Source organism: Bufo gargarizans, chromosome 1 (assembly GCF_014858855.1).
Source record: "Bufo gargarizans isolate SCDJY-AF-19 chromosome 1, ASM1485885v1, whole genome shotgun sequence".
NCBI classification, from domain to species: Eukaryota; Metazoa; Chordata; class Amphibia; order Anura; family Bufonidae; genus Bufo; species Bufo gargarizans.
In genome coordinates this window covers 590,198,146-590,213,821 of record NC_058080.1, presented here as the reverse complement: position 1 = coordinate 590,213,821, position 15,676 = coordinate 590,198,146, and the positions used below count along the sequence as shown (strand labels likewise).

At 42.2% G+C, this 15,676-nt stretch overlaps 1 protein-coding gene across 3 annotated transcripts in view; it reads right to left on the bottom strand.

The window, feature by feature from the left end:
* CCDC60 (coiled-coil domain containing 60) overlaps window positions 1-15,676 on the bottom strand; it is a 211,675-nt gene that overhangs the window by 56,098 nt on the left and 139,901 nt on the right. For all 3 annotated transcript variants that reach the window (XM_044290877.1, XM_044290886.1, XM_044290894.1), the window contains 2 exons: window positions 8,078-8,279; window positions 7,321-7,434 (listed from right to left, as the gene is read on the bottom strand). In XM_044290877.1, coding sequence (XP_044146812.1) covers window positions 7,321-7,434; window positions 8,078-8,103 — 140 coding nt within the window. In that variant the 5' untranslated portion in view covers window positions 8,104-8,279. The remainder of the gene's footprint in view (window positions 1-7,320; window positions 7,435-8,077; window positions 8,280-15,676) is intronic.

Genomic DNA, 15,676 nt, shown 5'->3' with positions numbered 1-15,676 from the left:
GTATCTATTTTGCATATGATTAGTTATGCAGATTTTTGTCATGCAACTGTATTGTTACAATTTTTCTCCTAAAATTTTACATTTTAATATTTATTATTTTGTAAATCCACCTTTGGCTCTCAACCCTGCCTGAATCCTTCTGGGAATGCTCTCAATCAGATTAAAGCATATCTCAACCGAAATCTGTTCCCAGGTCTCTTCTACACGTTCCTAATGCTGGTGCATACTCACTTGGGTACAAATACAGCTTTTTCTTCAACTCTACCCACAAGTGTTTGATTGGGTTGAGGTCTGGGGTGTGTGGGGATTTGCTCTGGTAGACAGGCTAGCTGATGCAGTACAGAGGGCAACCACAAAGTCTTTAACTTAAACAGTTCAGTGTTTTATTCACACATAGGGAAAAACAAAAAGTGAAATTTTGCAGTCTAGGTGTTTGTTCACGCAGAACAAAAACCTTCACCTGGTTTTCCGTTTTTCCACCTGTGGTCCACAGCAGGCTTTAGGGGCCTGTTTCTCAGCATGCGGCTCCCAGGCCTTTTGCTCGGCACAAGTTTTCAGATCCAAAACACACAGGGACTTACAGCGTTCCACTGTCAGAGAGGAGTAATCCACATACAGCCGAGACTGCTGGCTGGGTTTGATATAGGCCAGTAAAGACCTGGAACGTGGGGAGAAGCCACCTACCCAGCACTTTGGCTACTCCCAGTAAGAGCCAGCCCGGATCAGCTTACAGCCATACTAAAATAGCAACGTGTCAACCAGCACTAGCTGCCGCTGACACTTGAAAATACCGACTCTTACTTCACTGAGGCCAGGAACCTCAGGTGACACATACCTTCCGTCAATCACGGACCCTTGCGCCTTCCTACAGGGGACAAACTAGAACCTATACTTTATTATCATTAAACCATCTCGATGTATGCTTCAGGTCGTTGTCCTGCTAAAACACTATGTCATCCTTTTCATACCCATACTACTCAAGTGTACGAATTAACTAATCTTGTATGATACTCACATAAAGATCAGCATTGAGACTAGGTCTGCAGCTAACAATTATTTGAATAATCGATTAGTTGTCGATAATTTCATTGATTAATAAGGAAAAAACACCAAAATGACAAAAAAGGGGTTTATATGATTTACTTGAAAAAGTATGTTCAAAGGCCATATTAAAACAATTTTAGGACTTACATAATTATAAAAAATGTTGCATGTTACATGTCCACATGGTCAGGGCTTAGGCTAGCTCTCTTACACTCTTAGGGAGGGACAGAAAAAACAGCAGCAGCATATTAACAAATCTGTATCCACTACTGCCGCACCACTCACCACAGCCCTTGCTCACCTTGCAGTGTCTCTCTCAGGGGGATTCTACTGCACCGCACCACTGGACTCTGGTCTGGACTCTGGAGGTAGTAGATCAACAGCTTATAATTTATTGCACATTCAATATCCAAGACTCGTACTCTTCCCTACTACTATTATCCTGATTACATGGCTGAGTTATGGGGGGGGGGGGGGGGGGGGTCTGTGGATGGCAATGTTATGGGGGCATCTGTGGATGAAAGGCACTGTTATGGGGGCATCTGTAGATGGCAATGATATGGGGGCATATGTGGATAGCACTGTTATGGGGGCATCTGTATATGGCACTGTTATGGGGGGGATCTGTGGATGGCAATCATGGCACTGTTATGGGGCATTTGTGGATGGCAGGCACTGTTATGGGGGCATCTGTGGATGGCACTGTTATGGGGGCATCTGTGGATGAAAGGCACTGTTATGGGGGCATCTGTAGATGGCAATGATATGGGGGCATATGTGGATAGCACTGTTATGGGGGCATCTGTATATGGCACTGTTATGGGGGGGATCTGTGGATGGCAATCATGGCACTGTTATGGGGCATTTGTGGATGGCAGGCACTGTTATGGGGGCATCTGTGGATGGCACTGTTATGGGGGCATCTGTGGATAACACTGTTATGGGGGATCTTTGGATGGCTGGTACTGTTATGGGGGCATCTGTGGATAGCACTGTTATGGGGGGATCTTTGGATGGCTGGCACTGTTAAGGGGGCATCTGTGGATGGCACTGTTATGGGGGGGATCTGTGGATGACACATATTTGTCATCCACAGATCCCCCCCATAACAGTGTCCCTGTGTAGTGATTGTGAATGACCCCAAATACAGGGGTGGGGGCTGGCATTTCGGATTTTGTAATAGCAGAGTGTAGTCACTGTATTCTATTACACATGTCGCCAGTGTAGCCCTAGCCTAAAACTGACATACAGGAGTGAAGAAAAATGGCTGGGTTGTTATGGAAACCTGGAGTAAAACTCTGTGTGTGTGGAGACTAAGGGCCTGCAAACTTCTATTGGCTGATAATGGACATGTGACCGTTGGGCTATGAAGAGAAAGACTTGCAGGCTTGTATTGGCTAATGCAGGTAATTTTCTGGGAATATCTCAGGAACGGTACGCCCTAGAGAGCTGTGACCCCCACAAGATTTCTTTCCAGGTAGCAAGGGATGTGTATGCCAAGTTTCGTTGAAATAGATGGTTGCGTTTTTGAGTGATTGCACAACATACACACATCCGTCCTTCTTTATATACTGTATATAGATTTATATATTATGACTCTAGAGTTTAAGAAAATACCCTTTTATTATGGAAGTGGCCCTTATTGTGCAGAGTAATGTTGTTATGTTGCAATTATTTGAGCAGTTTGTATTAACAATTGATTGTTTCCCCCTCCTCTCAAACAGTTAAAGAAACACTCCTACAAAAATCTCTAGACAATTAGAAAGTACATGATGTAAATTGTAGTGAAGGTAATCTTCTTGCCAGTGACTGATTTGTGAGTTATAGCCTTTCTTCTGATCCTTATCTGTGTCACGTGACCAACACCCCGATCTTAACCAGGACAGGAAGTTAGTTATTCTTTCCTATGAGACTGACATTGAGGCTCCCATAGGAATACATAGAGAATTGTTCTCCTGTTAACACATAAGATGCTGTGTCAGTTGGAGAGGCAGAGTGTTGTTCACATGACACATCTGAGGATCAGAAGGGAGGGGGTAATTCACAAATACAGTCACTTGCAAAATGTTTTCATTTTTCGTAGCAACGGTGGTCATGTTTACACTTGGCAATGATCAAGAACGCTTACGACTGTTCAGTTTATTTGCGGACCCATTGAAAGGAATGGTTCCGTATAAGGTCCGCAAAAATAAGCCGGAACTGATGCGGAAAGAAAATAAGTTTGTGTGCATGAGGCCTTTGTGTCAATTTTCTATGCTCAGTAAAAAGTGGACCCCACATGGACGGCATCCGTGTTCTGTCTATGGTTTTCACAGACCCACTGAATAAAATGGGCGTGTTCTGTCAAACAGAGAAAACAATGGATCCGTGTGCACAGATACGTGACTCACTGAAGTATGAAGAATACAGTATGTATGCCACTTCTACAGGAATCAGTTATGGAATAAGAAGTTATTTATTATGGAACGTTTGCTTATACCATCCCCCATTGTAAGTGTACTCCCTTTAATTGCTTTCTTTGATAAAACGAAATGTTCTGCACTAATCAGTTCGCTAGAATCCTCTGCTGATAACAAACACGTTTTCCATAAAGTACATGGAATATTTATACTATTATGTAACAAGACGACTACTTATCTAATAAAAGTTCTCATACAATTGAGCGCTGCAGAAATGATAAAATGTTTTACCAGTAACAATCAGTTATAAAAAGATTAGAAAGTGACTGACATGATAGAAGGACGGTGAATCATTGTTCATTAGGTCTGAAAATCTAATTTAAAATCTCATCAGAGCTGGAATACTGCTGCACAAGACACACGGTGCTGAATATGACAGATTCATTTCTAATTACAGGGATATGTGTGAGTCTCCCAAGAATACCTGATAAGGGTAGTTAACATTACAGAGATTCCGCTTTTTGGAAGAAGTTCATGAACCTGCAATGTGAATAATTTAGGACAGATATACGGATTCTCTATTGTGCTAGTAGAGAAAACGTGTTATCTAGACAAAGCGCCCGAAATGCATGTAGTGTACAATAAAGCAGAACAAAACGCTCAGAAGTTGGATATGCCGAAAAGGCAAACGAGGACTGCACTTACAAGCTTTAGAACTTATTTACCGCTGTCTAATAATGTGATCAAGCTGTTCAGGACAGATTGACACCCATCAAGCACGCTACACCTAAAAGAGACCGTGCCACCAGGTTATACAGTGTGGGTGAGTCCTAGGTCAATTTTTGACAACTCTAATGTCCTTCCTGCCAGCGATGAGAACATATTCGTACACATAAATCCAATATACCGTAGCAAGAATTTACTCTTAAGCCTCTTTCACACGAGCATTGTGGGAAAAGATGTGGATGCGTTGCGGTAAAATGCGTGATTTTTCCCCGCGAGTGCAAAGCGTTTTAATGCGTTTTGCACGCGCGTGAGAAAAATCGGCATGTTTGGTACCCAGACCCAAACTTCTTCACATAAGTTTGGGTTTGGGATCAGTGTTTTGTAGATTTTATTATTTTACCTTATAACATGGTTGTAAAGGAAAATAGCAGCATTCTTAATACAGAATGCTAAGTAAATTAGGGATAGAGGGGTTAAAAAAATAAAATAAATTAAACTCACCTCATCCGTTTCATTTACTTTCTTCTTCTTTGAGGACCTGGGAGGAAAAGGACCTTTGGTGACGTCACTGCGCTCATCACATGGTCCATCACCATGGTGATACACCATATGATGGACCATGTGATGAGAGCAGTGACATCACCAAAGGTCCTTTTCCTCCCAGGTCCTCAAAGAAGAAGAAAGAAGATGAGCCAGGCTGTGCGAACAAGTGGGTGAGGTGAGTTTAATAATTTTTTTTTTTACCCTACAATCCTAATTTACTAAGCATTTTTGCACCCCGTGCATTGCACCTGCACAGAATTCTCGCCCGTGTGAAAGAGGCCTTAGGCTTCGTTCACATCACCGTTCAGACTTTCCGTTCTACTGCTCTGTTTAGGAAAGGACGGAGAAGGCACATAACGGAGCCTAAGGACCCCGTAGACTATAATAAGGTCAGTTATGTTTTTCGTTCAGAAGATGATTTAGGAGCGGAGACAAAAGTTGTGCATGCAGGACGTTTGTCTCCGCTTCAAAATCATCTTCTGAGCGGAAACATAACGGACCCTATTATAGTCTATGGAGTCCTAAGGGCTCCGTTTGGCTCAGTTATGTGCCTGCTCCGTCTTTTCCGTTCTCCTGCTCCTAAACGGAGCAGGAGAACGGAAAGGCTGAACGGTGATGTGCACGAAGCCTTACTCTAACCTTACCACTTCCATGTGAAAAGACATTCAACCGCACAACTTAAGGCTAGGTCTACACAACGAGATTTGTTGCGCGACAGATAGGGCACAACTACACTGCAATTTTGTTGCGCCAATGTCGCGCGACAATTTTTATAATGGCAGTCTATGGTGTCGCACTGCAACATGCGACATGCTGTGACTGCGACGCGACAGTCGCAGAAAAATCCATCTCAAATGGATTTTCTGCTACTGTAGCTTCGCATTCGCAGCATGTTGCAGTGCGACACTATAGACTGCCATTGTCACGCGACATTGGTGCAACAAAATGTCGAGTGACAAATGTCGCTGTGTAGACCTAGCCTAAATATCAAGTGATTGGATAGGTTCATCAACTACATAGGGGATCCACACACTGTTATACTAATGCTATTTTTTCTCTTTACATACATCACAACGATGTTGACAGCTACTGTGATACTATATTATGTACGCCTCGTTCCCCCCAAAAACAAGCCAGGGAAATTAAAAAGTTACATCTCTTGAAATGTGATAATGGGAAAAAAAAGAAAAACACTTTGTACGGAAGGGCAGCACACGCTGATTATTTGTATGTATAACGTGCGGTCGTTTCTGTGAAATTTACCAGCTATTAGCTGCAGCACTGGCATTGCGCTGCTAGGAAGGAGCTGTGGAGATAGTTTCACAGTCTCCCTATTATTGTGCATAGGGAGAAAGGTGTCAGTCATTGGTGGGGGTGGATGGAGAGTGATGCCAACGCTGCAGCTAATACATGGTAAATCGCTCAGAAATTGCACATAGACGCACATATCAAAGTCACCTGGAATCAGGACCTTATGCTGCATCCTCTGAGTATGGGAGAACCACTACTGCAAACTACCATGACCTGGTCGGTCAAGGAAAAGTAAGCGTCTGCTTCTAACATCAAAAACTGGAACAGGATAAATCTATGAGTCAAAATCGTAGAGGAAATCTGTGCCCAGTTGGATCCTGCTCTGTCTGAGGGCAGCATTAATTAATGATAGAGATCCTGATTAAAATGCTGCATCACTTACTAGTACAGACCCAGCTATCTTGTTAACATCACTATTGAGTGGCTCCAGACTGAGTTCCTATTAATGCTGGCGTCTGCTAAATGTATTGCACGAGCTCAGTAGTCATGATATTCCTGAGCTCCGGGTGCCCTCGCCCTCCTACAAATGACTAACAGCGCTCATTCTATACCGTATAGGAAAAAAGCTGTAAATCTGCAGCAGGCAGGCGAGGACGGCTGGAGGCCCATGAGCTTGTGCACTACTCGCTGTAGTCGCTCATTAGTGATTTACCCCAAAAAATGGCTGTACATTTAAGTCTAGTTTCACAGATGCAGTACAGCAGTTCTGTAGATCCGCCATAGCCAGATAGTGCCGCATGCCCACCTGACTATAATGGGATCCAGCAGGGATCTATAAATGCCCCGTTAGTCAGCCAGTCAAACATTGCTGAGTCCTGACCTTTATGCCGGGGAGCAGTCGGATCGCTGCCGGTTCCCATTATAGTCAATGTTGGGCAAGTGGTGCTATCTAGCTATGCCAGATCCGGAGAACTTCTGTGCCGCATCTGTGACACTAGCCTTACATGTATAGATTCTTAAAATCACTATTGGGGGGCTACAGCGTGAACTTAGTGCTTGAGTTCTCGCGTTGTAGTGCACCAGCTCATGGGCTTCCAGCTGTCCTTGACCACCTGCTTCTGCTGGATCTAGAGAACTCCGGCAGGCTGTTCTCTGCCAGATTGCTGAGCCATGGATGAAAGTAGCCTGGACTAGGGTTTTCATCAGGGTTTCTGTCACCAGTTTATGCAGCCCTCATATAGGGCAGCCTAAAACTGTTGACAGATTCCCTTTAACAATTGCAATATCTTATCAAGGGATTAAGGAATAGGCTCAGAAATAAAAATATACAGAAAATAATCATAGGAATGAAACGTACGGATCTACATCAAGGACTTGTTTGGAAAACAGACTGTTGTGTACAGGCGTGAATGGACGGCTCATTGCCCTCTTCTCTTTTTTCTGCTGTTTTCCAATCTCTGTGAGAAAGAACCTGGAGGGAGAAATAAATTCATCCAAGTTAGTATCATATGTATAATCCACAAACAACACACCTACTAAGCTCAACAGAGCTGAGAATAGGAGACCACACGGCACAAAGATGTATGACCCAGACAAAACTCCAGTCCATCTGGTGCCTGAAGGTTTGGGAACGTTACTTTGCTGCCAAATTTTAAAAGAAGTTTTGCAACCGTAAAGCTCAATTTGAAAAATACCTTTAAGATGAGCCTGTAATATAAAGATATCAGAATCGGGAAAAAGGCATTGTGCATTTGTAGGATAAGCATTTCCCTCCAGCATCAGCATGGCAAACTTCCTAACAGCTTGTTCCCCCATCTGTTTACACAGCCGAGTGCATAAAGGTGATAAAAGCGGCATAACACAACCTGCTAAATTAGGAGCATTAGTAGCAAGTGAACTTGGAGAGGTGCAGAGATTCTGCTGAAATCCACAGCCGGCCCATAAATAAAAGACTCTGGGGACCTAATATATGAATCCCCCTTTTTTTCTCTAGCATTTCATGGCTCATTGGCTCATTTGCAATGTACTTTAAAACTTCTGAGCCAACATGGCTGACATTGTGTGTCTGGTATATGGACAAGAAGCCCCCCCCCAAAAAAAGGTAAAGAAGTCACCTTGTCTTATTATCTGGTTTACTCATTTCTTCGTCTTCCCCTGAGCTATCCTCGCTGAAGTCCCTGAAGGGCTGCGGTTCAGTCCTGTATTTTTCCTGTAGCAGGCGTTGTTTCTTTTGTGCGTCCAAGTTTTTTCCGTTCTTCCTCTTGTTGGAGAATATGAAAGTAACCCCGACCTTGTTTTACACTGCTGATCAGCTTCCTGCCAATAAAACCACAACAACATAGGAGTCTTGATGGTGTAAACAATCTCTATAAGTATTAGGCAAATAAGTATTGAACGCGTCACCAATTTTCTAAGTAAATCTATTTCAAAGGTGCTATTGACATGAAATTCTGACTAGATGTCGGTAACAAGCCATCCAATCCAAACCGTAGATGTCCATAAATTATGTGTAATAATGAGAAATGAGACACAGGGAAAAAGTATTGAACGCGTGAAGAAAAGAGAGGTGCAAAGAGCCATTGAAAGTCACGACACCAGCTGAAATCTATCAGAAATTAGAAAGAAATCCCACTACTTAGCGAAAAATGATCAGCTGGTTCAACTGATGGCCTACAAAAAGGTGTCTCATTACCAAGATGCCACACAAGAAACATCTCATGATGGGTAAAACCAGTGAGATCTCTCAAGACCTTTGCAACCTTATTGTTGCTAAACATACTGATGGCATTGGTTACACAAGATTTGAGACAGAGGAGTGAAAAGAATTATCAGAAGAGTTGTCCAAGAGCCAAGGACCACCTGTGGAGAGCTACAGAAAGACCTGGAATCAGTAGGTACAATTGTTTCAAAGAAAACAATAAGTAATGCACTCAACCTCCATGGCCTGTATGCACGCTCACAGCGCAAAACTCCATTGCGGAACAGAAAGCATGTTCAAGCATGATTAAAGTTTGCTCAACAACATTTAGACAAGCCTGTGAAATACTGGGAGAATGTAGCCTGGTCACATGAGACCAAAATTGAATTCCTTTGAAGCCGTAATAGACAACATGTTTAAAGGCCAAAAGGCAATGCATATAACCCCAAATACACCATACCAACAGTGAAGTTTGGAGGTGGGAACATCATGGTGTGAGGTTGTCTTTCAGCATATGGCACTGGCAAACTTCATATAATTGAAGGAAGGCTGAATGGACAAATGTACCAAGATATTCTTGATAAAAAAAAAAATGCTGCTATCTACCAGGATGATGAAGATGATCCCAAACACACAGCCAAGGAAACTCTCAGTTGGTTTCAGAGAAACAAAATAAAGCTGCTAGAATAGAACCTTCAGGATTTGAAGAGTGTCAGGGTCCATTCACACGTCCGCAAATGGGTCCGCATCCGTTCCGCAATATCGGGAACAGCTGCGGACCCATTCATTCTCTATGGGGCCAGAAGAGATGCGGAGAGTACACTATGTGCTCTCCGCATCCGCATTTCTGGAGCGTGGCCCCGAACTTCTGGGCTTCGGCTCCGCAAAAAAAAAAAAAAAAAAAGAACATGTCCTACTCTTGTCCGCTAGGCAGTTCTATGGGGAGTGCCGGCCGGGTGTATTGCGGATCCGCAATACACTACGGACGTGTGAATGGACCCTAAGTGTGGAAGAATGGGCCAAAATCACACCTGTGCAATACATGCGACTAGTTTTTCCATACAGGAGGCGTCTTGAAGCTGTCATCACCAACATAGGCTTTTGTACGAAGTGTTAAATATATTTCAGAGTGTTCAATAAGTTTTCCTGTGTCATTTCTCATTATTACGCATAACTTTTATGGACATCTATGGTTTGATTTCTTTGCCTGTGTGGATTGGATGGGTCGTTACCGACCTCTAGTGAGAGTTTCATGTCAATAGCACCTTTAGAAATACATTTACTTTGAAAATTAGTGACGTGTCCAATACGTATTTCTCCTGACGTGTGTATTAATATATGTATGTATATATATATATATATATATATATATATATATATTACAGTACATCATCTGGCTTCATGAAAATATTACATAAGTAATACATAAGTAACTGTGTTCATTCTGACCCTTTCTATTTCTTTGCATACATATTAGCTCTCCTCCAGAGGGAACAAAGCTGTCTGATGCCACCTCTTGGTTACTACCTTGTCTGGCTCACAAAAAAGCCTTCAAACATGACTCCGAAAGGAAGGAGGCTTGGGTTTAGCTAATGTCACAAGTCCTGTTTTAAGGCTATAACCGGGTAGCTGCCTCTAGATGGCAACAGAGAGAGTTTTCATCCTGATGGATTAGATCTAATTTGCACAACTTTCCGAAGAAGACTCCATATGTAAATTGGATCTCCACAAGGAGAAACAGTACCCTTGGCCAATTCTTTGTAAAGTTCTCTGATTTGTTACTACATTGATGTTGTCATTGACTGGAGGATGGTATCTGAAGAACCGAGGGCGGGCCAGAGGGGTGAAAGGGGAGGGGTTTGATTTGAACAGCGCCGTGGAGCCTGGGCACCGGCCGCATAAACGCCGCCCCTGGGCACCTTCAGAACCTAATTAGCATATGGGATAAAAGCGTTTTTAAGAGAGAATAGGCGACGGACAGCAATATGAAAGGTAAGATTATAATATGGGGAATGTAATGGATATCATGATGTTTGTGGTGTATAATGGTCATTTTAGGTGAAAGACTCTCTTTAAAGCGTTCTCAGGGATTAGAGAAGGGGTTGTCTTTTCTTAAAACCTCATTTCCGTTGGATATGTCTACTACTGCAGCTAATATCCAATTAAACTAAATGGAGCTGAGTTACAATGCCAGACAATGGCCATGGAGACAAGTGACACCGTTTCAGCTTAAAGAGGACATGTCACCACGAGATGCAGTACAATCTGCAGCATGTTATAGAGCCGGAGGAGCTGAGCAGATTGAGAAAGATTCAGTAAACGTGTAATTTGTGTATTTTAATCTCTGCTTTTTCTGACTTTAGTTGAACATGGGGGAGGTGTTATCAGTGTGTACAAATGTGTACAGCTGTCAGTTATTAATAGCTGTTCGCAGGGGTGGTCTTAAAGGGGTTGTATCACTTCAGCAAGTGGCATCATGTAGGTAAAGTTGATACAAGCCACTTATTAATGTATTGTTATTATCCATATTGCCATCATATTATACATGGCTTGTTTCCATGGTTATGACCACCCTGTAATCCAGCAGCGGTGGTCATGCTTGAGCCCAATAGGAAAAAGCGCTGGCCGGGAACGTGGGAGCGCACATAGGCTGGTGCTTTTTCCTATAGTGTTCCAGCACGACCACCGTTGCTGGATTACAGGGTGGTCATAACCATGAAAATGGGCAGTGTACTGTATAATGTGATGGAAAAATTAATCCAGCCAGCAAAGCAGGCAATAAGGACAATTTAATACATTAGTAAGTGTCTTGTATTAACTTTCTCTACATGATAAATGCTATTTGCTGAAGTGACACAAACCCTTTAAGTTAAAAAACAAACAAACAGTGATACAGTTTAAATGTATAAATTAAGGTTGTCATTTATTAAGCTGGCATACGCCTACTTCAGGCGCAGATTGCGGCACTAGGAAGCTGTCATACATTTAGAACTGGTGGAGGATCCGCCAAAGTTATTAAAAGGCCGGTGCCACTTCACAACTTCGGCAGAACCACCGCCATTTTATGGGGTTTATTAAAAACTTTCTTAATAAATGTGCCCCTAAATGTATAAATTATTATCAATCTGCTCAGCTCCTCCTGCTCCATAACATGATACCTGCAAATTGCATTGTATTTTGTGGTGACAGGTTAAACCTGGAAAACCCCTTTAATAATATCAGAAGCTTCAACATAAAAGGACTATTCAAGTATTTTGTTGTAATGTATATTTAAATGAATGCAAATTAAAATAAGAATATAAATAGAGGCAGGACGTATTCCTATTGAACGGATAGTACATTAATACTGCTTAAACCTTAAGCTCATTCTCATGTATTTATCCTCCTGTCACTAACCCTTTTAACTTTGACAATATAAAATATGCAGTCAATCCGCTAGATTTTCACTAGTTTCATTTTTTAATGCCCTATCTTACGGCTAATTCCTCCCCCTAAAATAATATCTCGTCATTTTTTTTTCCTTTCACCAGGTTGCTTATCTTTTCATGGTAGTATCTCAAAATTCAAATTACTTTCATTGCCTTGGGGCAAAATTTATTTTGTTTGCATTCCTGTGTATATATCTCTTACGGTTGCGGATAAAAAGTGACACGTAAACATTTGCATACAGATGACTTTAGAAAACAGTCTTGTCTTCAAGCACAATTCTGAGTCTGGAACTGATGAAAACTTCGATTGCATCAAGGCAAAACACATGACATTGTTGGAAATTCTCCATGTGCGATAACACTCCATAGTCCAACCATATCTGTAAATCTTTTCTGTTCTACAATCTAATTTAGTTTTTAACATTAAAATATAATGCTGGACTAATAGACATACATAGAACTTAACAGCTGTAAGGAAATTCTATGGTCACTGTCCGGAACTACAGCTAACAAACTCAGAAACGGTTACCAGTCTTCCTTAACCACTCTGGTTTGTAGGAAGCTAAGGTTACCCCTAGGTTCTTCACCAGATCCTATAGCAGGGTGGATGGACTTGACTGCTAGGGACACAGGATAAGGTTGTGGAGTGAGGTAGCAGAAAACTGGTGTGAGTACACTAGAAGAAGACCTACTAGGTTCTATAATCGAAGTGCAAAGAGTAGTAGATAAGCAGGGTCAGAACCAGAAGAGAAACAAAGAGCACAAACAGCAGATGAGGGGTTACTCCAGAAACTAGCCACAGTCAGAGTACCAGGAGAATCACTACAAGCCAATACAGGAGACGAGAGGTTAATCCAGAAATTAGCCACAAACACAATACTAGGAGAATCAGTAGACGCCAATTCTGCAGATGAGGGGAATCCAGAAAACAAGCCACAGTCAGTACACAGAGAGAAAAGGAGCAAGTCTTGAGTTCAGTACAAACACAGAGGTACAGAGCCAGGGCACATATATACAGTCACCAGTAGCTGGCAATAACAGTAGACTTAAATCTCCTGTCTAGCTCCGGGATTGGATGATTAGTCAGGAACCTAAATTGGCTCTGCTTCCGACCTCAATGAAAGGTCGAATAGCCAGTGATTGACTAGTCAGCATGGCAACACTACCAAAACAGCCATGCACAGAATTTTGGCTGGACAACAGCTTTCTTAAGGCCCATTTACGTGGGTAGATTATTGGGAATGATCATTCATACCAAGGCTTGTTACTGATAAATGGCCAATGAAAAGGTGATGCTGTTCTAAATGTTTTTTTCTTCAATCTTAAATGCACATCAAGACAGACATTCTTAAAATACAAGCTATTTACATGCTGTCATCCACACATAACCTCATCACATGGATATCATAGATAGGGAACTCAGCAGTTCACTCAGTCTGCCATCCTGATGGTTGGACCATTCAATATACCGATCAGTCACATCGTGGCCAGTCCAAATTTCATAGGATATGTACACCTTTGTACAGATTTATTTTATTGTTCTCTAAATGCAAAATAAAGCAACTTTCTAATGAGTCGTCATTAAAGCTGGTCTACCATGCTGATGTAGTCTATGTAACGCCTTCAAATGACCACTGTGCTTTTTATATAGATTAGACAGCACACTGCTCCTGGCTGCTCTCTACTCTATCCTCTCCTTTCTCTTACATTAGCACAGTTTCAGCAATACTAACAGGGAGGAATGAATTCTGTACAACACACTAAGCTGCACAGGGGGAGGCAGAGAGATCTCACACACAGACAGGAGCAGTATAGACAGAGGAGATATACCACAGCAGAGTCTGCATGTGAGGTGGAGAGATCTCACACACAGACAGGAGCAGTATAGACAGAGGAGATATACCACAGCAGAGTCTGCATGTGAGGAGGATAGATCTCACACACAGGTGCAGAATACAGGGAGTGCAGAATTATTAGGCAAGTTGTATTTTTGAGGATTAATTTTATTATTGAACAACAACCATGTTCTCAATGAACCCAAAAAACTCATTAATATCAAAGCTGAATATTTTTGGAAGTAGTTTTTAGTTTGTTTTTAGTTTTAGCTATTTTAGGGGGATATCTGTGTGTGCAGGTAACTATTACTGTAGCATAATTATTAGGCAACTTAACAAAAAACAAATATATACCCATTTCAATTATTTATTTTTACCAGTGAAACCAATATAACATCTCAACATTCACAAATATACATTTCTGACATTCAAAAACAAAACAAAAACAAATCAGTGACCAATATAGCCACCTTTCTTTGCAAGGACACTCAAAAGCCTGCCATCCATGGATTCTGTCAGTGTTTTGATCTGTTCACCATCAACATTGCGTGCAGCAGCAACCACAGCCTCCCAGACACTGTTCAGAGAGGTGTACTGTTTTCCCTCCTTGTAAATCTCACATTTGATGATGGACCACAGGTTCTCAAAGGGGTTCAGATCAGGTGAACAAGGAGGCCATGTCATTAGATTTTCTTCTTTTATATCCTTTCTTGCCAGCCACGCTGTGGAGTACTTGGAGTACTTGGACGCGTGTGATGGAGCATTGTCCTGCATGAAAATCATGTTTTTCTTGAAGGATGCAGACTTCTTCCTGTACCACTGCTTGAAGAAGGTGTCTTCCAGAAACTGGCAGTAGGACTGGGAGTTGAGCTTGACTCCATCCTCAACCCAAAAGGCCCCACAAGCTCATCTTTTGATGATACCAGCCCAAACCAGTACTCCACCTCCACCTTGCTGGCGTCTGAGTCGGACTGGAGCTCTCTGCCCTTTACCAATCCAGCCACGGGCCCATCCATCTGGCCCATCAAGACTCACTCTCATTTCATCAGTCCATAAAACCTTAGAAAAATCAGTCTTGAGATATTTCTTGGCCCAGTCTTGACGTTTCAGCTTGTGTGTCTTGTTCAGTGGTGGTCGTCTTTCAGCCTTTCTTACCTTGGCCATGTCTCTGAGTATTGCACACCTTGTGCTCTTGGGCACTCCAGTGATGCTGCAGCTCTGAAATATGGCCAAACTGGTGGCAAGTGGCATCTTGGCAGCTGCACGCTTGACTTTTCTCAGTTCATGGGCAGTTATTTTGCGCCTTGGTTTTTCCACACGCTTCTTGCGACTCTGTTGACTATTTTGAATGAAACGCTTGATTGTTCGATGATCACGCTTCAGAAGCTTTGCAATTTTAAGAGTGCTGCATCCCTCTGCAAGATATCTCACTATTTTTTACTTTTCTGAGCCTGTCAAGTCCTTCTTTTGACCCATTTTGCCAAAGGAAAGGAAGTTGCCTAATAATTATGCACATCTGATATAGGGTGTTGATGTCATTAGACCACACCCCTTCTCATTACAGAGATGCACATCACCTAATATGCTTAATTGGTAGTAGGCTTTCGAGCCTATACAGCTTGGAGTAAGACAACATGCATAAAGAGGATGATGTGGTCAAAATACTCATTTGCCTAATAATTCTGCACTCCCTGTAGACAGAGGAGATATACCACAGCAGAGTCTGCATGTGAGGAGGATAGATCTCACACA